The sequence below is a fragment of the Syzygium oleosum genome, unplaced genomic scaffold (assembly GCF_021117445.2).
Source record: "Syzygium oleosum isolate NSW1041296 unplaced genomic scaffold, Sole_v2.1 Sole_v2.03, whole genome shotgun sequence".
Lineage (NCBI taxonomy): Eukaryota > Viridiplantae > Streptophyta > Magnoliopsida > Myrtales > Myrtaceae > Syzygium > Syzygium oleosum.
Genome location: NW_026607487.1, coordinates 5,737,829 through 5,750,112, shown reverse-complemented (window position 1 = coordinate 5,750,112; position 12,284 = coordinate 5,737,829). Strand labels below are relative to the sequence as shown.

At 41.9% G+C, this 12,284-nt stretch overlaps 2 protein-coding genes across 12 annotated transcripts; both read right to left on the bottom strand.

Moving 5' to 3' along the window:
- Nucleotides 1-634: 634 nt before the first annotated feature.
- On the bottom strand, nucleotides 635-6,644 carry LOC115681046 (imidazoleglycerol-phosphate dehydratase 1, chloroplastic-like). 11 transcript variants are annotated; one of them, XM_056309942.1, is made up of 9 exons: nucleotides 6,327-6,644; nucleotides 6,103-6,227; nucleotides 5,661-5,765; nucleotides 5,286-5,378; nucleotides 4,071-4,145; nucleotides 3,825-3,887; nucleotides 3,538-3,643; nucleotides 2,180-2,211; nucleotides 635-1,082 (listed from the first exon to the last, which is right to left on the bottom strand). In XM_056309942.1, exons 1-9 carry the CDS (start codon nucleotides 6,577-6,579, stop codon nucleotides 915-917), a joined length of 1,020 nt encoding a protein of 339 aa, XP_056165917.1. In that variant the 5' UTR covers nucleotides 6,580-6,644; the 3' UTR covers nucleotides 635-914. The 11 variants fall into 11 exon arrangements, with proteins under 11 accessions (XP_056165917.1, XP_056165919.1, XP_056165916.1 ...); XM_056309944.1 differs by having other exon boundaries at nucleotides 635-968; nucleotides 6,327-6,642; XM_056309941.1 differs by having other exon boundaries at nucleotides 635-984; nucleotides 2,146-2,211; nucleotides 6,327-6,641.
- A 2,545-nt stretch (nucleotides 6,645-9,189) lies between these two features.
- On the bottom strand, nucleotides 9,190-11,285 carry LOC130137622 (imidazoleglycerol-phosphate dehydratase 1, chloroplastic-like). Its single transcript, XM_056309318.1, has 3 exons — nucleotides 10,983-11,285; nucleotides 10,761-10,885; nucleotides 9,190-9,411 (listed from the first exon to the last, which is right to left on the bottom strand). Exons 1-3 carry the CDS (start codon nucleotides 11,230-11,232, stop codon nucleotides 9,190-9,192), a joined length of 597 nt encoding a protein of 198 aa, XP_056165293.1. The 5' UTR covers nucleotides 11,233-11,285.
- Between the last annotated feature and the right edge of the window lie 999 nt (nucleotides 11,286-12,284).

The following is a 12,284-nucleotide window of genomic DNA, read 5'->3' as shown; positions in this document are numbered from 1 at the left end:
CAGTCAATTTTCCACATTAGTTACTCGAACTTGAGTGTCTTTGTTCTCCATCTTTGCTTGATGACAGGTGCGTATAATAGAACGCGTCTTAGCCGTGCTTTAGTACCTTTTTAAAAAAAGACTGACTAAATAACACTGTATATATAGTGTACAAATTTTCTACAAGAATACAATTACCACATCATACATATTAATTAATTATTCATTATAAAGTCATAAAGGCGGGCAAAGTAATATCTATCTACATCTTTATGTTGCGAACTCAAGTTGAACAGTAGACAACTAAAATAACTTAAATAATGAATATTTGATTAGGATATTACTTGTCAATCCAAGTGATAATAATACTTCGGACTATCAAGACTTGTGGACCTAACCTTGTAAATAATTGTCTGCTAAAAGAAGATTGGATGAACTAATCATCGTGGCATGGACATCCATAATGTTTCAAAAGCTGGCATCGAATCGACGCCATGTAAAATTAGAGAAAGATATACGAAGCTATGATAGCTATCACAATGCTCATTCAAGAATCCAGAAGGTAAATATTTCGACAAAGCGAAAACAAAATCGGATTCTGCTCGTGTTGAACAAACATTCACTACTATCTATATTTAACCAGCAAATGAACCAATTCTACAATCCTGCGTATTCTCAAATTAATATCAAAGATGTCAGTATATTCCTACTAGAAGTTGTGCACATAGACAAGATCATGCTCAAGGAGGGAAAATCAGTCAAGATAAACTTTAATATCGATGCCACTATTATTAATTAGAGACTGAACTACCGCTCTTATTTTTCCTTAAAACTTGTCCCTCTCTCTTGGAGTATAGGAAGTAGTGTATTTGTCAGCTTCCCTCGCCCAGTTTGCCAAAATCCGGCCTACGGCTGAACATGCTGGGTATGTTCGATCAAGACTTGAGTACAGCTCTGATGTCCTTAGAATTGGTACCCGCAACAAAGACCTGCTTGCACGTGACCCTGTGAGTGAGTGAAGCGGAGACGATGCGCTTGGCCATTGTTATCATCATCCAAATAGTCCAACTCCAAAGAAACTTTTCGGTGCTAAATGAGGCTGCCTAAAAGCCTAACACTCATTCAAAATCCCTATACAACTCGATAAAGGATAGAGCACCCCACATCCAATTGATCATTTGCTCAACCATTCTGCTACACCAGTACCATAATGAAACGATTCATAATAAATAATCTGACTCATGACCCAATCCAATTTGCTCGGTGAAGATTTCTAATTCAGCAAACACATTCCACCACAGTGAACATTGACATCAAACTCGAAAATATTACAATATATACCGATATGTTCTCAATGTTCATTGGGATTCTTATCTGTTATCCTCCAGATTTAATTTCTAGGGGAGCATAGTATACTTCCAAACATGCCCATACAACCTTGAAAACTAATCCTAACAGATAAGTGAATACCGCTAGGTGTACTGAGACTAGATTGTGGAATTGGTATTAAGTGATGTTGCAGATGCTAATTGGCTATTCAATATGGCTCACTTGTTCAAATTCTCATTCGCAATGCGATCACATCACTTGGTATAACAATTTTGTAATCTAGTCTTAGTTGACCTATCATGGCTCCAACGTTCTTCATTCAGCATGGCAAAAGTCAAATGGCATCACACAATCCATCACATTGTACATGCACAACATGGAGCATAAAGCAATTGAGCTCCTTGCTATTTCCTCCAACAAAAACTTGCTAGATCATTTCAAATTGCCGTGAAAGCATCATAGAGTTCTCTTTGTGTACCATGCGTATTCGGAGAAATCAATATTAAAGACATCACAGACGGCAAAGAGGTTTCATCATATCAAAGTCAAATGGCATCACACAATCCATCACATTGTACATGAACAACATGGAGCATAAAGCAATTGAGCTCCTTGCTATTTCCTCCGACAAAAACTTGCTCGATCATTTCAAATTGCCGTGAAAGCATTATAGAGCTCTCTTTACATACCATGCATGATTGGAGAAATCAATACTAAAGACATCACAGATGGCAAAGAGGTTTCATCAAATCAAATGCAAACTATGCCGCACTGTCCACGAAAAGTGACTATAATTTTTTTCAATAACTAAAGACAAAGAACAGATACTAGGGCTACCTAAATCCAGCTTCAGTTCAATGAAAGGATTGACCTCATCAAGTACGTGATAGCACCCCTTTTGAGCTGCAAAATAGAATTGCATGTAGTTATGAGCATTGCACAAGTTATGGCACTAGTCAATTGCCAGATTATATAATCAAACTATCTCTATGCAACATGTACGACAGGCAACTCATCATACAGACGGAAAAATCTCCCTGAGCTGCACAACTAGCCTATGTTGCTTGGACTCACACCAGTATCAAATATGGACAAGCATCTAAGTGTCTGACTTGTCTAACCTCAAAATCTGGGATATGAGGACTCAGCCAAAAAGGATGTGAAAATTGGACATGGGTATGGGGACTGGTCAAGCTTTCAAATCGATCATACATTACCTAGCCAGCTGATTAGCAATTAAATTTAAATTCTCATTATGACCTAATGAAAAATTCTGGTCCCATCCAGAAAGGATTTTTTCGGGGCAAAAAAGGGGCCAAAAGAAGATGATGCTGGATGGAAGTGAAAGAAATGGTCATGTAAGATTGTTTCTGTGGTGGGTGGGAATGCCTCACCCATCCAATTACTGAATCCACCGATTTCATTCAAGTCATATGTCCCAGTAAGATTTTCCCGACTTCCAGGACCCGCCCAATATGCATCTGTGAATTTGGATGATTTTCAAGGATGTTCTTTATATACATTAAGATTGTGTGCATTTCAGAGAGAGCGACTTAAGCCTGATGTGATAAATGATGCCTCCGTTGTATGTACAAACAGAGATCAAGCTTTGCAAAGCTAGAAGTCACTTTGAATGAAAGGCAAGTAACAAAGCTATTATTGACAAAACACATAAACTCCTAAAAAAACAGAAGCATCTCAAAATGTTCGACAGGACTAAATATAATAGATAAATGTCAGGCTAGTCATTTAATAATATTGGAAAGAACAACTAAGAATCATGGAAAAGCTACTAGAATTACAAGTTTTATAGAGAGAAGCCAACTTCTAGCAAAAAGTCAAAGTGGTCAAAGCTCAAACAAATTTTTATTATATGCATTTCCAGAACGCACAGGTAATGTTACATTAAGAAATTCATCTGCTAAATGCTAATATATCATAAACATTCAATACCAATCTCAATCACAAGGCCACGTGTGGCTACAGAAGGCTGAAGTCTACTTGATTGATTCATCAAAAGGGCTGAGTGGGCGGGACCAAGATAGTGCTGAAAGAAGACATTTTGAACAGGCTGCAGAGTGATAAACTAATTCTTATAATACAGAGAATTTCTACAAAACACTCAAACACTCTGCTATAGCTTCAAAACAATTCCTACAAACAAAACTTGCATTGAATAACATAAAGCATTTGGAAAGGTACAAAGATATGGGCACCAAAACATGATACCTTGGAATAGTCCCTTGGCGCCGTAAGTCATATTCTGTAGCTTGTCGAAGAGCTCTTGCAAAGGCTTTAAACGTTGCCTCAATAATATGGTGTGAGTTTTTTCCAGCTAGCTGCCCTCAAACATTGAAATAATCTTTCAGAATGAGCAAGCAAAAAAAAAAAAAAATTATAGAGCTGTCTTGACTATCATGAGAAAGTAGACATAACTAGATAAAATACTGGTTCAACTCTCTTTTACACACTAGTACAGTACATAAAGGATCACAATGAGGACAAATAACATTTACCTGCCTTATGTGAAGCGTCATGCCAGAAGTATTCACCAAAGACTGGAAAAAGTGCTCCACCAACTAATACAAAAGAAAATTCGATTGACATTCAGAACTGAACATCCTTTATGCATAAGGAAGAGAGTAAGAAGAAGAAATTATATTAGATGCTGCATGAATTCATACATCTGGAATCCTAGGAAGTAAAATCTGAGACACATGCATACTGCATACGCAATTCCAACAAGTAAATTACTAGAATACCTGAGTGTCATATGTTCCAACTCTCTGTGTTGGTATTTGCAAATCAAAACTTAAGTGCGGCCGGCCAGATAAATCCTGAACCAAAATGACATAGATTATACACAAATTCAGCATGAAAGATAGAGCACATCGCTAAACTGAGAAAGAGAAAATTGAATGGATAAACATCTAGAGATGTGAGATTCCAGGCACGACCTGACAGTCAACCAAGCTATATTATCTAGGAAATTTTTAGAGATAACAAAAAAGCCGTCAGCATATGAATTAGTGTAGTGTAGAGAATCCATGGTTGTTGAACTCGAAACCCTAGTCCCATATCTTAGATCTCTAATCTCCTAGAATCTAAAACCTAAGAAAGTATTGAATCTTGAGTAGCATCAATGATTAGGATCTTTAAAGGTTTTTGACCTGATTAAATAAAGTGTAAGATAAATACACTCAAGCTCCTCATGAATCAAATCAAACAGTTGAGATCTCTATATGTTTCTATTATATAATATACTCCAAATGTAAGAGCAATATAGTTTTCAATTTCTCATTCTTTAAAAGATTGAGTTTGATCTTAAGTTTATCATATATAAATCTTTTGATTATTGAGCCAAGATGATCTAGCTCGAGCACAAAGAACACTTAATCAACTGTAGATTGAGCTAAAAAAGCAAGCACAATCAAACTCAAGGAAAGTACTTGCATTTTAATTCAGCTGAGTTCAAGATATAAACTTTGTCAGCTTGACTCAAATATACTTTTATGTGATGTCCATTTCTCCTTCCTCTGACACAACACATAAGAAGGCACAACTACAAGGCCCCGTGAAAAGGTTTTATGGGGTGATTTGCAAATGATTATACAAACTACTTAGTTGAGAAGCAATTTCGGTGTTGGTGGCTTGAATATGAAGTTCCTCTAGGTCATCATTCTTCTGGAAATTTTAAAAAAAAAAGCCTGTGGTGTTTAGGACTGATTAGTACAGCTTCAAATTTCAAGCCCGTTCTTGCTTCATCTGATTCGGCATCTATTTGTTTCTCATCTCATTCTCAGTAATGCCGTTACTAAAATAAACATATCAGCTGCATCTACCAAAGTAACTTAACGGCCTAACGATTAGCTGATAGTGAACTAGCTTCATAAGCGAATTTCCTTCCTAAGTAGAACGGTGTGGTTAGTTGTTGCCAAAAAATTGCTTAAAAGACTCAAAAGTGATTGTACAGATACCAGTGCAACGTGAATGAGTGCTTCATCTAGAGGAGCTGAAAAGTCACCGAACCGGTGTATCCCTTTTCTGTCACCAAGTGCATGCAGCAAGGCCTACAGACCAGAAAAAAAAGAAGAGCTTTAGCAGGATCAGTGGAAACATGGGAATAGTTGGATTTTGCACTGAAAATGATATTCCAGTTTTTACAAGTCAACACAATCATAAAAAAGAATCAATCACCAGTGTTGCTGAACAAAAGGGGATAGTCAGAGGGAAATGTCTCACAATCGCATTCTCTCATATATTTATAAAGTACCACCTCCATTAGAAGATTCTTCTTCAGTAACAATAGAGCAAACCATGGAATGAAAGTCTGAAAAGGAGCGAATACTCACTGTTCCAATGGCAAGAGCAACATCTTCATTCGTGTGATGATCGTCAATGTGTATGTCACCTGTTGCCCTTACATGCACATCGAACAGCCCATGCGAAGCAAGTTGCTGATACAAATAGACATGCATTTTCAGTCCAAGTAAGTCCTAGCAAGAGACACGGGGCATTTCAGGACTCAGGACTATGACCGAAACTAACCCTAAAGCTTAGCTCAACCGATCCAACTCGGAAGGCTAACACCGCTATGAGCAATAGCACTATAGTTCCAACCAGTGCACGACTAACTCTCTCTCACCGACCCAAAGTATCGAAATGAGCACCAGATGAATCAAAAGATAACAAATCGAGTGCTTGCAGAATCTATTGCAGTTTAAGCTGCCACTCTCCAATCCTTGCCAAGAAAAGCAAAAAGCAAAGCTAAAGCCGACCACATATACCACTCACATCCAACATGTGATCGAGAAAGGGAATGCCGGTGCTGCTATCCGCGACCCCGGTCCCGTCCAGATTGATCTTCACGGACACATTCGTCTCCTTCGTAACCCTCTTCACCTCCCCAATCCGACCACCTGAGCATAAACACCCGACAGCACACAAACGCCATCAAAACCAAAGCGCTCGAATCAAACTCGAAATCCGACAATCGAGACGGCTTTTGTGTAACGTACCGGTTCCGATCGCACGCGCTTCCGGTACGGAAGCTCCGTTGTGATCGAGAGCGGCGGAACACAAGGCGACCGTACTACGAGCGGGCGAGTCCCCCATGGAGCTACGGCTCTTGCTGCCGGCGGCGGAGAAGAGACGGATCCGAGAGGCGCTACCGGAGAGGCTCGCCGGAGGAACCCTAGCGGCGGCCTTCGACGGCTGAGCTGAGGGAGTGGAGTTGCAGGCGAGGAGGTGAGAAGAGAGGGAGAGCTCCATTCGTGCTGACGTTCGCGTGCGGAGAGAGTTGGAGAAAATCGGCTTCTCGGTTCGGATGGCCAGAAGAGCCGAAACGACAGAGGAAGGAACCAAAAACGCGCCGTTTTTGGGTAGGAAGAGATTCGCCTCAATCTGCGAGGGGGAAGGATATTTTGGGCCGAGCGTTGGCAGGAGATGGGCCAACTCGGCCCATCAAGGGGTGAAAAATTAGTCATCCAAAACGCAAGTCCATCATTGTCCATCTAGTTCAAAACTCATCCTTGACCTTAGGGATGATCGGGTTCCGGGGTGAGTAGGGTCTAGGCCTGGAACCTGAAACCTACTCTGTTATAACTGATTCTTAGTTTTTTGAAGTTGGAACTTACCTTATTTTTCTTGGAACCTTATTTTGGAATCTACCCTGTTTTTTCGATCCGATTCTAGGGTCTATCCGAGAATTTATTTATTTTTTCCCTTTTTCTGGTTCCATTGTTTCCACAAACACACACATATATGACCCGAAAGGCGAGACATTTACACTAGAACAACAGAACGGATTTGCCAGATTCCATGATCATAACCAAAATTTCCAACACCCGGGAAAAGCAAGAGACTACAATCTACAGCTTGAGCAAAAAGACAGGATTCCCACAAAATAAATCCTATTGACTCCGCAATGGGAAGAATCGCCTAGGCGAAATGGTAAAGCAAACAACGTACATTTCTTGAAGTCTCAGCTCAGGACAGAGCGACACGCTTCTTCAGTGAAGCCCTACAAAGACACAACAAGATTATCTTTTGTTTTTTTCCCTCATGAGTTCCCTCGCCAGGTCCAATTATCATGACAATACGAGAAACAACCCAATTAAATGGGGTTTCTAAGGACCATCATGCTTCTACCCCCAACTTTTGCAAAAAGAAGCCATCTTTGCCACTTCCGACACAGCCAAGAAACAAGGGGGAAACAGCAGAAACGACGAAAGTACCTGCGATGGGGGACTGAAAAAGAAGCGGGGGAACGAACTTGACGGAAGCGAGAGCTCGAGAGGAGCTCCTAGGAACCACAAATGCCTTGACGCTACCTGCTCCACAGCTCTTGAAACGGAAAAAGTCGCGTTCTTGCGGGCCGCGGCGACGAGATGCGACGTGTTCCTGCGGCGACTGAGAAGGGCCAGAAGGCGACTCGCGAACTCGAAGAGAGAGACTCAGAGATACAGAGGAGGCGCTCGCGAATCTCCCCACTTAACTTATTCTAGGGGTTTTTTTACGTTAGCTTAAAACCGGTTCAATTCCCGAGTGAGTTTTCACTTGGAACCGGGAAGCAGACCAGTTCCAACCGGTTCCAAAAAATGAAACCGGTTCTTGGACCGGTTCAAACAGGAACCGATTCCCGGACCTGTTTTTCGGGTGAGCCGGTCCGGTTCCCGGCTAAACCCGGTCCGATTGCACATCCCTACTTAACCTCTAGTTTCGTAGTTTTGTTCTTTTCACAGAAAATAAGAGATTTAAAATTATTTTTCTAAAAATGATCGCTTGAAATATTTAATCATCCGGATATTTTGGCAAGCGACTAAAAAATTTTTCGTTCATTCATTTCTTTTAGCGATATAAGCGATCATTTTAAGATAAATATATTCTAAATCATCAATTTTTCGCAAAACTTTCTTGAAATAAACGGAGTTTTGAATAATGTAGTTTTAGGTTCTGTTTGTCTCGCGAAAAACGTGACATTTCTAGAAAATGTTTTCCGGGAAGTCATTTTCCAAGAAAATAACAATATTTTCGGTGTTCAGCCAAAATCTGAAAATGAATTGGAAAATAACAAGAGATCAGCAAGGCTCTGGCGACATCAGGTGAGGCTCGAGCCTCGTCCAACTTGCCCCAGGCCAGTCGGGCGAGCTGAGGCCTCATCAGATCCGGCAGGGCTCGAGCTCGCCTCTAGCCGGCAATTGGCTAGAGAAGAAGGCGAAAATTAAATAAAAGAAAAATAAAAGGGACAAAGAAAAAAAATGGAAGAGGAAAACATTTTCCTTCACTTTTGAAGGTGTTTTTTTTCATTGAAGGAAAATATTTTCCATAACTAGTTTATTTTCCATCAAACGAACGTCGGAAAATCCGGAAAACGTTTTCCTGAAAGTTATTTTCCGTGAAACGAACGGAGTCTCAAAGAAAAAATTCAGTTTGTATAATTTATTCTCTAAAGTTCTTAGATATGGTTGTGTTTTTTTTTGTCGTCGAAGACGCGGTTGTGTTGATGTGGTGGCCTTTTAACACTTCAACATGCATAGTGCAAATGCTGTTGGGCTTTTCGTTGTTGTTTGGAGCAAGTGATATCCCATGCTAGAAAACTATCAAAAGCGAACGTCACTTACGGCGCAATGACTATTTATTTACGTACCTTTATTTTTGCGAATGCCATTCACACACATCTAAGCAAAACCCGTGACGAAAATGACAAGATCGCCTCTCCTTGCAAACCAGAAAATAGAAAAAAAAAAAAGAGCTTCAGCAGAATCAGTGGAAACATGGGAATGGTTGGATTTTGCTCTAAAAATTATATTCCAGCTTTTTTCAAGTCAATACAGTCATAAAAAGGATCAGTCACCAGTGTTGCTCGACTATACGGGACAGTCAGAGGGAAATGTCATATCTCATATATATATAAGTACCACCTCCCTTAGAAGATTCTTCTTCAGTAACAATAGAGCTGACCATGGAATGAAAGTCTGAACAGGAGCGAATACTCGCTGTTCCAATGGCAAGAGCAACATCTTCAATCGTGTCATGATCGTCAATGTGAATGTCACCAGTTGTCCTTACATGTACATCGAACAGCCCATATGAAGCAAGTTGCTAATACAAACAAACATGCATTTTCGGTGCACGTAAGTTCTAACTACAGACACGGAGCAGGACTATGACTGAAACCAACCCTAAAACTTAGCTTAACCGATCCAACTCGGAAGGCTAACACCGCTATGAGCAATAGCACTATAGTTCCAGCCAGTGCATGACTAACTCTCTCTCAACGAGTCAAAGTATTGAAATGCGCACCAGATGAATCAAAAGATAACAAATCAAGTGCGAGAAGAAACTATTAAAGTTTAGGTTGTTACTCTCCAGCTCTTACCATGAACAATATAAATTGCAAATAGCACACAAGAACTGATCAATCCCAAAAGCAAAATAAAGCTAAAGCCAACCACATATACTACTCACATACGACATGTGATCGAGAAAGGGACTGCCGGTGCTACTATCGGAAACCCCTGTCCCATCCAAATTGATCTTCACGGACACTTTCATCTCCTTCGTAACCCTTTTCACATCCCCAATCTGACCACCTCAGCACAAACACCAGACACCACACAAACACCATCAAACCAAAGTGCTCAAAACAAACTCGAAATCTGACAATTGAGACACCTTTGTGTAACGTACAGGTTCCAATCGCAGACGCTTCTAGGACAGGAGCTCCATTGTAATTGAGAGAGGCGAAACACGAGACGACCAGACTCCGAGCTAGAGAGTCTCCCATGAAGCCGCGGCTCTTGCTGTTGGTGGACGAGGAGAGGCGGATCCAAGAGGCGCTGCCGGAGAGATTCGCCGGAGCAACCCTAGCGACGGCCTTCGATGGCTGAGCCGCGGGAGTGGAGTACTAGAGTTGTAGGCCAGGTGAGATGGGAGAGAGAGCTCCATTCTGTTTCAATTGGCTAGAAGAGCGAAACGATAGGAGAAGGAGCTAAAACGCATCGTTTTTTAGGTATGAAGTGATTCTCCTCAATTTTGGGACGGAGAGAGATCTTTTGGGCTATGGTGTTGACTTGGAAATTTGACCCAACAAACACATGGCATCAAGGAAATGTGTGGACTGATTGTTGGCAGAGTATGGGCCGAGTGTTGGCAGAGTATGGGCCTAAAAGTTAACTTAACCGATCCAACTCGGAAGGCTAACACCGCTATGAGCAATAGCACTATAGTTCCGGCCAATGTATGACGAACTCTCTCTCAACGAGCAAAAGTATTGAAATACGCACTAGATGAATCAAAAGACAACAAATCAAGTGCGCGAAAAAGCTGTTAAAGTTTAGGTTGTTACTCTCCAACTCTTGCCATGAACAATATAAATTGCAAATAGCACACAAGAACTAACCAATCCCAAAAGCAAAACAAAGTTAAGGCCGACCACTTATACTACTCACATCCAACGTGTGATCGAGAAAGGGAATGCCGGTGCTGCTATAGGAAACTCCGGTCCCGTCCAGATTAATCTTCATGGACACATTCGTCTCCTTCGTAACCCTCTTCACCTCTCTAATCCGACCACCTGAGCACAAACACCAGACAACACACAAACACCGTCAAACCAAAGCTCTCAAATCAAGCTCGAAATCCGACAATCGAGACAACTTCGTGTAACGTACCGGTTCCAATCGCAGGCGCTTCTGGGATAGGAGCTCCATTGTAATTGAGAGAGGCAGAACACGAGATGACCGGACTCCGAGCGGCAGAGTCTCCCATGAAGCCGCAGCTCTTGTTGTCGGCGGAGGAGGAGAGACGGATCCAAGAGGCACTGCCGGAGAGGCTCGCCGGAGAAACCCTAGCAACGGCCCTCGACGGCTGAGCCGAGGGAGTGGAGTTGTAGGCGAGGTGAGATGGGATAGGGAGCTCCATCCGTGCTGGTGTTCGCGTGCGGAGAGCCGGAAAAGTCGGCTTCCAATGGCCCAGAAGAGCGAAATGATAGAAGGAGGAACTAAAATGCTATGTTTTTGCGTAGGATGAGATTCGCCTCAATTTGCAACGGAGAAAGATCTTTTGGGCCATGGCGGCGACGACTTGGAAATTTGACCCAACAAGCACTTGGCGCCGAGGAAATGTATTGGCCGTGAGTTGGCCAAGTATGGGCCAAATCGGCCCATAAAAGATGAAAATAAATAGTCATCCAAAACGCAAGTCCATCATTGTCTTCTTCTTTTTTTTTATCACTGTCCATCAAGTTCAAAACTCATCATTGACTTCTAGTTTCGTAATTTTACACTTTTTCTTGGAGGAAAGAACAGCATTGGTGCCAAAAATTATGTACGGAGCTCACTTTGGTGCCAAAAGTTTCATTTGGATCATTTAAGTGCCAAAAATTTTGAAAAACGATCATTTAAGTGCCACTTCGCCGGAAATCCGACGTGGCATTTTTTTTATTAATTTCTCAAGCTGATGTGGCTTGCCGGGGGCTGATGTGGCATTTCTTTTCTTTCTTTTTTCCTTTCTTTTCTTTTTTTTCTTTTCTTTCTTCTTATTTCCGATGGCCGGCGTCCGGCCACCGGCCATGGCCGGCCTCGCCGGGTGTCGCCTTCCTCCAGGTGAGGGCCGGCCTCGCCGGATCTAGCGAGGCGAGCCCTCGCCGAATCTGGCGAGGCCGACCCTCGCCGAGGCCACGACTGCCTCGCCGAGGCGTCGCCTTCCTCCGGGCGAGGCCACAGCAGCCTCGCCGGCCCTCGCCCGGAGGAAGGCGATGCCCGGCGAGGCCGGCCATGGCCGGTGGCTGGCCTCCGGCCACCGGCCATGGTAGAAGAAAAAGAAAAGAAAAAAGAAAAGAAAAGAAAGAAAAAAAAATCAGAAAAAAATATTTAAAAAATTGAATTATACACATGGAAATGCCACGTGTCATTAAAATTTAAATATAAAAGCCACGTATTAAATTTGGTCGGAATTTCTCGCCGTTGGCACTT